The sequence below is a fragment of the Phalaenopsis equestris genome, unplaced genomic scaffold (assembly GCF_001263595.1).
Source record: "Phalaenopsis equestris unplaced genomic scaffold, ASM126359v1 Scaffold000807, whole genome shotgun sequence".
In the NCBI taxonomy this organism is placed as follows: Eukaryota; Viridiplantae; Streptophyta; class Magnoliopsida; order Asparagales; family Orchidaceae; genus Phalaenopsis; species Phalaenopsis equestris.
This window is the reverse complement of record NW_018165247.1, coordinates 8,453-21,986: the sequence shown is the minus strand read 5'-3', so window position 1 is coordinate 21,986 and position 13,534 is coordinate 8,453. Positions and strand designations below refer to the sequence as shown.

The 13,534-nt window shown below is 37.9% G+C and overlaps 1 protein-coding gene across 1 annotated transcript; it reads right to left on the bottom strand.

Moving 5' to 3' along the window:
* Positions 1-6,180: 6,180 nt before the first annotated feature.
* LOC110031409 (cellulose synthase-like protein D4) lies at positions 6,181-8,567 on the bottom strand. The gene is made up of 2 exons (XM_020734586.1): positions 7,710-8,567; positions 6,181-7,628 (listed from the first exon to the last, which is right to left on the bottom strand). The coding sequence occupies exons 1-2, from the start codon at positions 8,501-8,503 to the stop codon at positions 6,665-6,667; spliced, it is 1,758 nt and encodes a 585-aa protein (XP_020590245.1). The 5' UTR covers positions 8,504-8,567; the 3' UTR covers positions 6,181-6,664.
* Positions 8,568-13,534: the final 4,967 nt, after the last annotated feature.

The window sequence follows — 13,534 nt, the reverse complement described above, 5'->3', positions numbered from 1 at the left end:
CCGGCCAGCTAGGGGGAGGTGGCTAGGAGCTCAGGGAACCCGGGGGAATATGTCACAACAATTTAATGTGTTTAGGCTTTGTTTTGGCAAAAGTATCCTAAGATTAACCCTAAGTTTAAGCAAAAATGGAATGAAATCCCTTAATTTAGGGAAAATTTTGTCCATGGATTAGTTTAGGTTGTTTTAAGAGGTTTAGGCTGGCCACTAGGGCCCAACTAATGGTTGTGGAGTCATTAATTTGGTGACTTTGGGGTAATTAGGCCATCTTTAGTGCATGGGTTCAATGTGGGTTCAACTGATCAAAGCTTCGGTTTGGGCTAGGCTATCCATGTAAATTGACCTAATTTATTGATCAAAATTGTGTAGATGATTGTTATGAAGATTTTTGGTGAAGGGCTGAAGTGAACTTTTTGGTTAAGGGTTGAAGTGATTTTGAGTTCAATTGGTAGGTCAATTTGAGGGATTTTTGAGATTTGGCCAATTTGGGCATGTTGGGCTAGGGTCTAGGTTGGGCTAGCCTTGGGATAAGTTCAAATTGAATGGTTTACCTGATTAAGGGAGGTGTTGTGAAGATTTTTCATGAAGGTTTGGAGTGGAAATTTTGTGGTTAAGGCCCTCAATTTGGTGAAGTTTGGGGACATGGCTAATTTGAGGCAAACTTGGGGATTTTTGGACTTAAGTTGAAATTAAATGAAATTGGGGCTTCACCAAAGCCAATTTAAGGTCAAATTTGATGTGTAAGAATGTTATGAATATTTTTCCACACAAATTGTGGCAAATGGAGTAAGCCATGGGTTCAATTTGGTGGAACCAAGTCATAGGGCCAAAATTGGGTTTTTGGTTTAGCTCAGAATTTGGTTCAAATCATGGACCAATTGGGCTTGGATTTGGTCTAGATTGGTCACATAAAGAGTTGATTTGATCTTAGAATTGAAATTGGGGGACATTGAGACCAATTGGATAGACATTTGAGGTAGGTTTGGGGAAAAAATGCGCCTTTAAAGGGCAATTTGTTGGTTTTGGTCAAAAGTGGTCAAATTAACCAAATTAGGTCATGTGGTAGTTGAGGAAAATGAAATTGAGAATATTTGGGAGGTTTTGGGAAATATTTGGGAGGTTTTGATTGAGAATATTTGGGAGGTTTTGGGAATTTTTTGGGATTTTGGGCTAAGGAGGGGTATTTTGGTAATTTGGCCATTTTTGGTGATTTTGGGTAGTTTTGTTTTTCAAGGTGTTTGAAATGATTTTTGAACCAATTTGGGTATTTTGGGTAGATTTGAGAATTTTGGCCAAATTTGGGGTCCCAAAAGTATCTAGGTAATTTGGGGGAATTTAGGGGCAAAAGGATAGGTTGGGTATCATGGTAGAGTTGGAGTGCCAACCACCATCAATAGGCCATGGACTAATGAAAACCCTATTTTGGGTTCTCTATGAAGTGGTCTTAGCCAAACCCTAGCTTTGGGCTAGTGGGTTTAGGGGACCACCTACAGGAGTCTCCCAAAAGTATCATGGGACCAGAACCTAGAAATTCCGTGATTAGAGTATATATGATTGTGAGTCCAAGTGATTGCAAGTGAGTGCCTTAGCCCTAGACCAACACCCAAGGTCAACCCTAAGCTCCAGCAGTCCTAAGGGTGACTCATCTTGAGTTCCCCCATAGTGACCCCACCTACTAAGTGCTAGAGGTTAAGACCAATATGTGGAACTTCAAGTTGAGTAGAGAATAGTTTGGAATTTCTAATGGTGAGGGTTTCTTGTCTAGTTTTCTAAGAATAGTCAATAGGAAAGTCCTATGGATAAACCTTAGGCTGCTAATGAGAAAAACTAAGCTTCAACCAAAAGTGAGGTCAACAGGGTTGAGTGCAAATAAATCAAAAAATATATTTTCAAGGGTGTAGAATTAGAGAGCTTTAGAGTGAAAGGCTAAAGCCCCCAATTTGATTTATAGTTTTAGATTTTAATACGAAATGTTAGCCCCCAGGTGGAGGGAGAATAGGGAACTCTGGAGTGAGAGCTAATATCTTCCACCTAGCCGGTTTTCAAAACTATTAAAACTATAGATTAGCCAATATTTTATAGCATCTCTAGTAATAGTAAAGAATATTATTGCTCCTATTTGGCACAAGACATTTAGCGTACTTCCATAACTGAATTTCTATATTTATCATTGATTCATGATAAGAAAAAAGATATGTTACCCATATTTCCTTCAGCTTGCCGGTATTTTAATTAACTTAATTAGTTGCTCACTTTATTTTCAATTTTCAAAAATCACAAAAAGAATCAAAATTTCATTTCTATTATATCATCTTAAGTTTGAGTGAGAATATATATTGCTAAGTATTTTGTTATTTAAATCAAATTCTCCCTATGGGTTCGATATTCAGGACTTAATCAAAAAGTTCTATATTACTTGATAACGATACCTATACTTGCGTAGTATCTCATATTGAAATATTATGACTGCATTCTTATTTGCTTCATAGAGAAAAATTTGCCTAGCATTTGCTTTGGATCATTTTTTAGTTTTGTTGCAAATTAAGAATAACTATTAAGAAAATTAATCATATAATCACATACATTGCATTTTACATCTATCTATATAGAATGTCAGGATCGGGAGGTGCAAATAGATAGGGAGATGAGTTCTGATGAGCGTAGAATTGATGCTTCTAGAGTGACAGGCTAGATCCTTTACAAATTTGGTATAAAGTTGGAACTAAGGGTCCCTGGTTAATTCAATAGAAAGGGAACAGTGGGTGATCTAGAAGTGAGAGGCTAGGATCTACTCAACATAACCACACAAGCTAGAGTTAACATTAGATTAGTCAATATTCTTTATGCTTGGAAGGGATAATGAATAGTTAAGCTCATATTTATCACAATACCTCATTTTCATCTTTAATCATGTAATTCATGCATTGATTTACAATCTCTTTGTAAGTGGAAAGACTTTTTATTATAATCCTACTTCTTTACACATCCTTAATTTAGAGACTTTGCATTTACTTTCAGTTTAAATAAGAAGTAGCCACTTTCGTTATAACCTTTTACAAATAGTTCGATATTATTCTCTTTTGAATTTAGTTTACAGTTTAATTAGAAATCTTTTTAAGTTAGCTTAGTAAATTCTTTATTTTCTATGGGGTCAATACTAGGGTTTTTAAGGAAAACTCTATATTAATTGAAACGATACATATAGTTGTGTAGTACCCCTAGTATGCAAGCCTTTAATTAATTGAATCACACATTTATTTTGCACACTAGCCAGCTGAATATAAATCTGGTCAACACTTTGGCCATCTTTTCAAACTTAAATAATTACGTAATTACGGGGTCGAGTCATTGAGCAATACCAATTCAACTCTAGTTTAAGGATAATGATAGTTTTAAATTATTTGGAACCGACATCAATGATAAGTAATAATAATCTAATGACATAAGTTGCAAGGCAGTAGCATCTTATACTTGATGGAATATTAAATCATATAAGTCCTTTAAGTCTCGAGAGCTGCTTTAAAATTTTCGTTTAAATTTAGGTCTTCATATGAGAGAGTAAATCCAAGTGCATTCTATTACTGAATGGAAACATATAAACGAAGGTGATCCAATGGTGTGGACCAAGTAGTGGCCAATCTATCTGAGTTTATTTTTACAATATTAATAATTTTACAAGATATCATGAAAATTCCACTAGGAATATTTTTACTATTTGAGGTCATTTTTACATCATTAGTTATATAAAAGATATAATGAGAAATAAACTAAGGATTTTTTACCTATTTGAGGTCAATTTTACATCATTAATCTGTATATAAAATATTAAGAGAAATTCATGAATAATGTTTAACCTATTTGAAATTGTTTTTTAAAGTGTTACTCAACAACATTAAGTTGTGTAGAAGTGTCTATAAGACTTATTCTTTTTGTTAAACATTTTTATGTTATTTTGTTGAAATATTGCTTGACGATATTAACTTTGAAAGAATATGTTGAAAAAAATTCATCAAGGATCTTAGATCTTTCAAGGTTATTTTTGGAGTTGTTGGAGGATCCCACCCGTAGACAAAACTTCATGAAGATAGTCGTTATTTTTTAAGTGTTATTCAACATGTTAACCTACAAGGAGTAGGTCAAATAAAAACTTTCAAGGATGTTAGACCATTTCAAATTATTTTTAGGAATGTTACTCAATACTAAGAACCTAGTAGAACGGGTCGTAAGAAATCCACTAAGGATGGAAGACTTAATCTTTTATTTGTTGATCAATGTATGGCTCGATGTTGTTAACCAATGTGGATAAGGTCAATTATAATCCTCCAAAGAATTGTGAACTGTCCTAGGTTATTGGTCAGAGCATGGCTCGATGACTTTAACATGTATAAACAAGGTCGAATGTAATATACCAAGATTTTTTTTTGCATATCATAGCTTATTTGTCAGAGTTTAGCTCGACTATATTAACTTGTCTACATGAGGTCAAATTGACTCTTTGGGATCGATAAAACATAGAAAAAAGTGTCAAAAATATTTTATCTTTCTCGAGTCTCAGGCACACAAGCCTAATTATTTTTTTATAAATCATTCTAAAATTTTCCTAGTGAATTATCATTTCTATTTCTTTCTAAAGTTGACGACATGATCAGTGGTATGGCAATGAATTTGGTGAAAGTGACAGTGCATTCTAATTTGTAGGTCAATGAGGTAGATATGTGTGTGGAACTGGCACTATTGAGAAGGTTAGCTTCTTGAACAGGTTAAGGATGATCTCCAATATGAGGAGTAGGCCTTGGAGAAGAGAGTTCTCTAGCTTGGCATCTAAAATTAGTGGATGATCTTGTTATAAGTAAGCTTCACCAGTTAGGACTGCTGCCAGTTATCGAGCCTCATATAAGAACTGGAGACTCATTTTAAAATTCTTCTACTATATGCACATAGTCTTCCATCAATAAAGAAAGAGGCTCTTTCATCACTAGAGTAATGTATATCCGATAAAAGAGAAGTAGAGGCTTGACGTGCTCGCTTCAAGATCATCACTTAAAAAGTGGGGTATTAGTATGGACGACTTCAATGTTTTGAGTGTCATGCTTATTAGCCAAAAAAAGGTGGAATTGTATTTCCTACAAAAGTCAGAGTGTTGTGTGCTAGAAAATTTGCAATAGTAGAGTGACGGATTAACATCATGTCATTGCACAAAGGTCTAGCACACAAATAATAAAAAGCCATGGGAGGAGGCACAAGGATTTTCTTTTTACTAGAAAAAATACTTTAAAGGAAAAAAAACATGGGGGTCTGGCTGAATTAAAATAATCAATTTTGTAATCAGAAGTATTGAGGTTCACTCCTCACCTGGATTAGAGAAGAAGGGATCACAAGATGATGTTGAAATTATAATTGCTTTGAAATAACCTAAAAACTAAAACTGTTAAGGATAATTGAGCCCATAAATAATATAGTCTAAAGAAAATAGTCCTCTTAGGACTATATCTGCCATAATTGGCTAAAAAAATTGTATTTGAGTATATAAGTTGTAGGTGCATGAGGATATAATAGCTTTATAGGGCTATCAAAGCTGTGGTTAGTGATAGTCAACAACAAGTGATGGTCAATAATGACCTCTACTGATTGATGGTTAAATTCGGTGGTCAGCTATGAACTCTAGTGGCTGGCTTTGATCTCGAGCGACCGATAGCAACTGCTGGGACTTTAAGATTTAAGCTTTAGTTGCCAACTCATTCTTCTCTTCTCCTCCCCCTTCAAGTAAAGAATAAAGGCATATTTATAATTTTTTAGATGGATATTTTGGTAAATTCTGTTAATCTCCGAAAACACTACATGTACCAGTCCATATTGATTATCTCATTCACAAGTAATTATTTCAACATTTATGTGCCTTAAAGACATTTGAATTAGATGATGTTGGGACAGTAAGATTCTTCTCATCAAAATGATCGATTTGAATATAAGCATGTCAATTTTAAGATCGTTTGTCATGCAATAGATTCACCAAAATATTTCATAACACTTTTAAGTATTTGATTTGGGCTTATCAGGATTTCAATTGGATCAATCATTATGTTAGTCTTGTTGAGACGCTCCTGAATTTGAATTTAGAAAATTTCTAGCTCAACATGTTTCAAGATTCTTGAGGGATGATAAAAAAAATTATTGACAGCACAAGAATATTCAATATTATGAAATAATGAATAAATGAATCAACTAGATGACATACAAATCTCCGCAAAAGTAGTCGCATAGAGAGCTCCTCACTTTTTTTTTCCCCCTTTTGGCAATATAAAAAGAGGGAGCTCCAAGAAGCACCATAATACAGAAAGCAAAATAATTTTTAGCCAATGAGCTTCATTTTGCAAAGCATAGCATTATTCGTAGATATAACTCACATACTTTGTCCATAGTCGGTCGCTCTAATTTCGTTTACCTCTACATCTTCAGTTTCACTTGCAAAATATCAGATTTCAATCTCTCCTTCAACACCATATCAATGATTGAACAATCCCGTTTCCTTTCTATCCCTGCCCCAGTCCTCTCATTGTCTCTACCGTCCTCATGAATATTAACATAAGATAGTAAACGATCAAGCCCATTCATCCTTGCGATCATTCCAAAAAATAATGACAAAAATAAGCTAAAAAAACAGGATGAATCATGGAAACTGGAATCCTCCAGCACCAGCCAACGTGCCTGATGACTTGGGCGGACTAATGGAAACCCAGAGCAAGGACAGGGTGATAGCAATGAGTCCCGACCACACAAAAACAATGGTGGGCGTTTTCCCCCTCCTCCCCATGAGCCCCTTAGCAAATGGGTAGAGATGAGCTAGAACCCAGAAGCTAAAGAAAGCCCCTCCCATGAGCTTGCTCCACTGCGGGATCTCGCTGTAAATAGTCTTCGCAAAGCCAAAGGCAATGGCAATGAGATTCACCATCATGATGGTAATCGGCGGAATCATGAGGGAAGTCCACTTAACGATGTAGAGGTCAGCGTAGATATCTTCGTTGTCTTCGGCGGCGGACTTGGAGGTTAAAGTGAAGGAGATCTCGATGCCGGCCATGACCTTGAGCAAACCCTGCACGACGGCGTAGAGGTGTGCAGAAGTGCCGGAGATTAGCCAGAACTGCTCGTTACGCCACCACTCCTCCAAGCCCACACCGGACCAGCGGACCTCAAGGATGGCGAGGCCGATGAGGGTGACTGAGATTGTCAGGAGGTAGATGAGGAAACTAACGTTCAGTGTCTGTACAATGAACTGGCCTGAGAAGAGGGAGAGTGCCGGGAGGAAGCAGTAGACGAGAAGGAAGGCGGAAGTAAAGGGGTAGATTCCGACGTTGAGGTACGCTACTCGCTGAAGAAACATGAGGCGGCGGGTGGCGAGGAGGGCATTATTACGGGAGAAGAAAATCTCAACGGAGCCGGTGGCCCAGCGGAGGACCTGATGGAGTCGATCCGTGAGGTTAATGGGAGCGGAGCCGCGAAAAGCGTCGCGCTTGGTGATGCAGTATGCAGAGTGCCAACCTCGGTTATGCATTTTGTATCCGGTCACCACGTCCTCTGTCACCGATCCGTAGATCCATCCCACCCTGTCTCCCCACTCTGTCTTATCCTCGTACCTGGAAAAACAGATCTTTTATTCGTTTTATCGGCATTCAATCAAAGACTCTGTGCGCGTAGATCAGTTTGTTCATAGTTACCAGCAGGAGATGACGGAAACAGCCTCGGCGACGTTGGCCGGATCGAGAGGAGGCCGAGGAACAACAAGGGCTCCGGGGGGCCGACCGTACTTGACGGCAGGGTGGTCGGCAAGGGGGCGGCCTTGGAACTCGGCGACGGGAATGGACTCGGCGAGTGCGGCGGAATTGCCGAAGCGCTTCGGGAGAAGGTTGGGGTCGAGAAAATTGTCGAAGTCAGCAGCGGTAAGAGGCTTCTGCAGCATTTCGGTGTCGTCGGCGCGATCGCATCTGCTGGAGTAGTCGGTAATAGAAGGAGGATCGAAGCCGTAGAGAGCGAAGCGACGGAAGAGGCAGCCGGTGCCGACATAGACGGGGCCCTGAAGGCCGTCCAGGGCGCGCATGTTGCCGTCGAAGAAGACAGTGTTGCTGTTGGCATAGCGGTCGGAGGGGTCGATGCCCTCGAAGCGCTGGGGGAACTGGATGTAGCAGATGTTCTCACCGCCTCTGTCCATCATGAAGCACATGCCCTCGCGGGCGGCGTTGGAGTTGTAGATGTAGTGGTCGCAGTCGAGGTTGAGGATGAAGGGGGCGTTGGACATGACGGCGGAGGCGCGGACGAGGGCGTTCATTGCGCCGGCCTTCTTGTTGTGGTCGTAGCCGGGGCGCTTTTCGCGGGATATGTACACCAGCATCGGCAAACGGATGTCGGTCTGGCTGAAGTCTATCGCCTGCTCTGCTTCTTCCACCAACCCGTGCAGCGGCTCAGTCGAAGGTAGCTTCAGCATTACCTGAAAATGGAAAACATTGAGGTTCATAAATATGTAGATTAATTAATTGGCAACAGCATACATACCACTCAATTCTTAATGAATTTATTTATCCAGCTGCTAAATTTTGCGCCCTTTTTTTTCATTTATGCCACTTAATTTATTTCTATCACATTAAACATATTTATATTATTGTGTGTAAGAAAATTCACAAACATAAAGTGATTAATTAAGGTTCAAGTTTTACATGAAAATCAAACACACACACATAGACAATTGAAAAGCAAGAGAAGATGTCTACCAAATTTTTTTATCCAAAAAAAGAAAAAAATCATAGCCAAATTATTTCACTCTAGGTACAAATATATAACCTTTTATGACTACTAGAAGAGTAGAGTTACAATTTTACACCATACATAATAAATATATGCATACAATGTATAAACAAACTTTAGGATTCTAGAAAGAATCGTTGTATTCTGAATATAGTAGTCATAAGCAGCGGTCCTCGAAAGTTTTCACAGGATCTTCAGTACGATGTTATATGTTACGTTTGTACTTCAGATATGATATTAGCAATTACGGGTTGTCGATGACAGCAAACTGGAGCTGCCATTGGTGGCTGCGGTGGTCCACAGGTGAATGGTCAATGGTGGTCCACAGGTGAATGGTCAATGATGTTCTTCAGCTGCAGATGTCAGAAGTTAGAGTGGGGTCTTAGTCATGGTGTTGCACGTTACATTCATAATTGGGATACATCGTTACAAAGCAGAGGATTGTTAATGATGGAGAGCATGGGCGTCTGGTTGCGGTCAATGGCGACAGACAGACGGTAGTTTATGATAGTTGACGATTTTGGCGGCACAAAGTTATTGTCGAGTATTCATACAGAATAGATTCTGGAATTTCTTCTTCTCTCCTCTCCCTCAAGTGAAGAGAGCAAGTCTATTTATAACCACTAAAGGAGGCGCATTTTAGTCATTTGACGAGTAACTTCTCCAACCATCAGGTCAAACAACCCATATTAATCTCCATTGATCATAGGATACTTTTTAACAATTTGTTGGCATTAATGACATCAAAATTAAGAGAGCTAAAACTCGTTGAATTCCTCCTATCAAGGCTCTTGATTTTGATATAAACATGTTAAATCTAGAGTGCATTTAAACATCCAATTGATGATGAAAAAGTTCAAAAAGTAATTTAATTTGGGCTTGATTTGAGTCAGATCAAACTAATTTTGGCCTCATCGGTATTGTCTTGACAGGAAGGTCGGTTTGATTATAACCTTGCTACAATCAGGGCTTAGGATGATCTTGAAATTATATTTGGAATGTTCCTTGCTCAATGCCTCAAGATTCAAGCTAGATGAAAAAAAGGTTTTGATGGAGCATCAGTAGCCCCCTATTTTCAAATGATGTTATTTATTTCGTCAAAAAAATAAATATTCTAAAAAATAAATATTCTAAAAAAACCATACATTAATGTTTTGAGTTGTCATGGGTACTCTATGAAGTTTGGAGTAGATTATCATTATCACGGTTGGTGGCATCCAAGCAGCGGTGGTCTGAAGACGATGGCAGTGGCTAGACAATGTTACTCCAGTGATGGTAATGGTCGTAGGCAATGAGAGGCCCAGATTTCCAATCACACATGTATGGGTGCATTTGTGCATCCTTATATAAGAAAAATTAGGATTATGTATTAATGGTATAGTGGGGTTCAAGTGAGTACGAACGTGAGCAAGTTCTCAAAAAGGAGGGCAGAGGAAAGCAAAACCACACAATGGAGTTCATAGGTGAGCATGTGTGAGGGCAAGCCTATGTGTGAGAGAGCGAATGTGCTCGTGGGATAGCTGCAGTGGTGATGCTACTACATGTGGTGCAACAGCTGAAGAATGAAGATAAGCATGGATGTGGTGGTGGCGTGGTAATCCCATGGTAATATACAGGGTGACAATGACAAGTTGGTAGTGTGATAAGGGCAAGCAGATGGAATGAAATTGGCAATGGCAGACAAGCAGTGCGGCAACAATAGTGTGGACGTGGTCGGCATTTGGTTACACATGTCGGGTCAGCAAAGCTTGAGTTGATTGAGTTAATGCATGAGGATAGTGGGCGGTTGTACGGGTTGGGTCAACGATTGTGGGTCGGCAGAGTGGACAGATTGAGTCAATATATAGATGAATCTTTCTTGCATGAAATAATGTGCGTGCTCAGTTTTGCTCGTGTGTGGAAATTTTCAGAGTGAATATTTTGACATACTTTAGATGCTTGAATTTCAGGACATCAAATATCTGAAATTTGAGATATAATATATTCACAACTTTGTGAATGAGGAATTTATATTCAAGGTAGTTGTTCTCATCCATCCATGAAGATCTTGCTCCATGATACTGAATAAATTTGAGAATAAGCATCCTAAATTGGCTCCTACTACCCCTTTGAAGTGGCCCCTTCGTGATAGCGACTACGAGATTCTTTCTCTGAACAGAGTAAGTGAAGTGAAGGGATTAAAAATCCACTCATCAACCCTTCAAAAATTCATATTCTGAAGGATGTACTAAATCATTTATGCACTTGATAGCAGCAGGTTGAGGAATATGTGAGTCATTTTTACATGTGTCAATCTCTTTTTATTTATGTTCATTTCATCTACCTACTATAAAATCATTTATTTTAGATAGCAAGAAAGATAAAACTCAAAAATTGATTCAATCTTTCTTTGATTGAGTGTATATCAAAATGTGTCAATATAAAATCCGTCTGTGGTGAGTATAAATGATGATATGATTCTAAGTTTGAAGAAGCTTTGTCTTTAGAGAATCTGTTATTGAGGGTAGGAAGAATATGTCCACCATGGTGATTTCCCTCTCATAGCAATGTCAAGATCTAAAGAGTGTTCGAGATAAGTTGGTGAAGGTTTGGTCTAATATTTTTCAGAGTAACAAGAGGCCGAAGGCTTTAAGAGTGAAGATATATGCACTTGAAGAGGAAAACAAATGTTTGAAGTCTGAGAAGAAGTTGATATAGTTGGAGATGACATAAAGACTATAAAGGACATTGTTCAAGAGGCTCGTGAAGATTTTTATGCAGTGAAGGAAATGGCATACGGTGTGAGAGTATCGAGAAAGGAAAGACTTGGGGCTTTTAAAAGGAGACTTGAGTGTGCTTCGTCGGACTAAAGCTGATATCAAGGAACTCTCTCCCAGTCAAGCATTTGAATATCCCCCCCTCATGCTTAGCTGGTAAAGAAGTTGAAAGTGACTTGTTGGAGCATATTCCTCATGCATATAAGGATGATATCATAGTGGATTATTATTATTTCCTTGTCAGTTTGTTGTATCCTTTGTACTTTGTGATCGTGCATTTATATTTATAGCATATCATTTGCTTGTTGTATTCCTTACACTTTATGATAATATATATTTTTTTATCGAGCTCTTAATCTATCTAATATAGCTTTTATACATTATGATAGTGCACATCGTTTAGTTCATATTAGTGTTTTTGAATGTTGATTCAATCTTTATGCCACAATGCAATCTTGTATTGGAATCTTGCAAAGTGACTTGAGTGTTACCAATAACTTTCAGAGTAACTCAAGCAATATTAACCCAGCCTAGGTTGTGTGGCTAGATTTGGATTAGAAACTCCATTATTAAGTATGCATGACATATCCTAGCTTGTAAGTTGGGACACTCACTCGATGACTGTAACATGTAATGAAAGTGGCCAAAGAAATCCACCAAGAATTTCTTATTAAGTATGCATGACATATCCTAGATTGTTAGTTGGGGCCCCCACTCGATGACTGTAACATGTAATGGAAGAGGCCAAAGAAAATCCACCAAGAATTTTTTACCTACCCTAGGCTGCTTAGCTCAATGACATGCGTTCAAAAAGGTGGAGTAGAATCCACCAAATATTTTTGGCCTACCAAGATTGTTAGGTCGAAGCATCTTCTTGGCAATCATAACCTGTATTGGAAAAGGTCAAATTGATGTCTCGTGGAAATAATTACACCTATAATGAGGTGCCCAAAATGTTTTATTTTTCTCGTCTAGGGCATAGGTCAAGATGGATCATATTTTTTTTTCTTGAACTATGATTGCTGCCACATTCCAGAATGATGTTACACCTTTTCATTGTTGCAATTTAATTTATTACTCCCTAGTTAGGGCTATGTTCACATGAGTCTACAAAACAGCCTTGAATTGTTTTGAGAATTCAATTAAAATTGTATTTAAATAATGTTTTGTTGACACAAGTAAAGCACAATTTCATTTCTCAAACAATGAGTAAATCAAACATTGAAATAAAATAAAAGCAAACAAAAACAAACACATATGCACAGTGATAAATAACACCAGTAAAAAATAAATAGTAATCAAAGAAAAATTATTTTGTTCACTACTACAAAATCTACAAAATTTTTTTGTGTTCCAAGTTTGAGGAAGGGTCTTTCTATCTAGATCTTTTAGCTTCAAATTTTTAGGCTTGATCATAGTTTTGACCATGTACAACCCTCCCAAAAGGCAAAATTTTGTTGCGTTGAGGGCCTTTTCCGGTGGTCTCAAGGCTTTATAAGATCAAGTACTTAATGGAGGTAGGTCAAGGTTTTACACTTCTGTTGAAATGACAAGTTAATATCTAGTTTTACATAACAACTTTTAGAAATGCCACATCATGGGTTTTAGGATATCTAAATTCTATTGGAATTTATTGTTATTCATATTAAGTTTGAAATCTTAAACACGTATGCTTTAGATTCCAATATCAACTAGGATAACTGTTTCCATGTCAAAATAGAGACAATATTGTGCTTCTCTAATTGGGGGTAGTAGAAGTGATGTGATAAGCCCAAAGAACAAGATGGAGTTCATCAGCCCATTGCCCCTCAGCCTTCCCAAGGCAAGTTTTTAGCCTCATGAGTATGGTACAATTGGTGACCTCAGTTTTCCCATTTGTTTGAGGATGGACTACAAATGCATGGAGCAATTGGATGTGAAGATTCTTATAGAAAAAAGTAAATGCTTCACTAGTGAATTGGGTACAATTTTTAGTAATAATCTTTGTA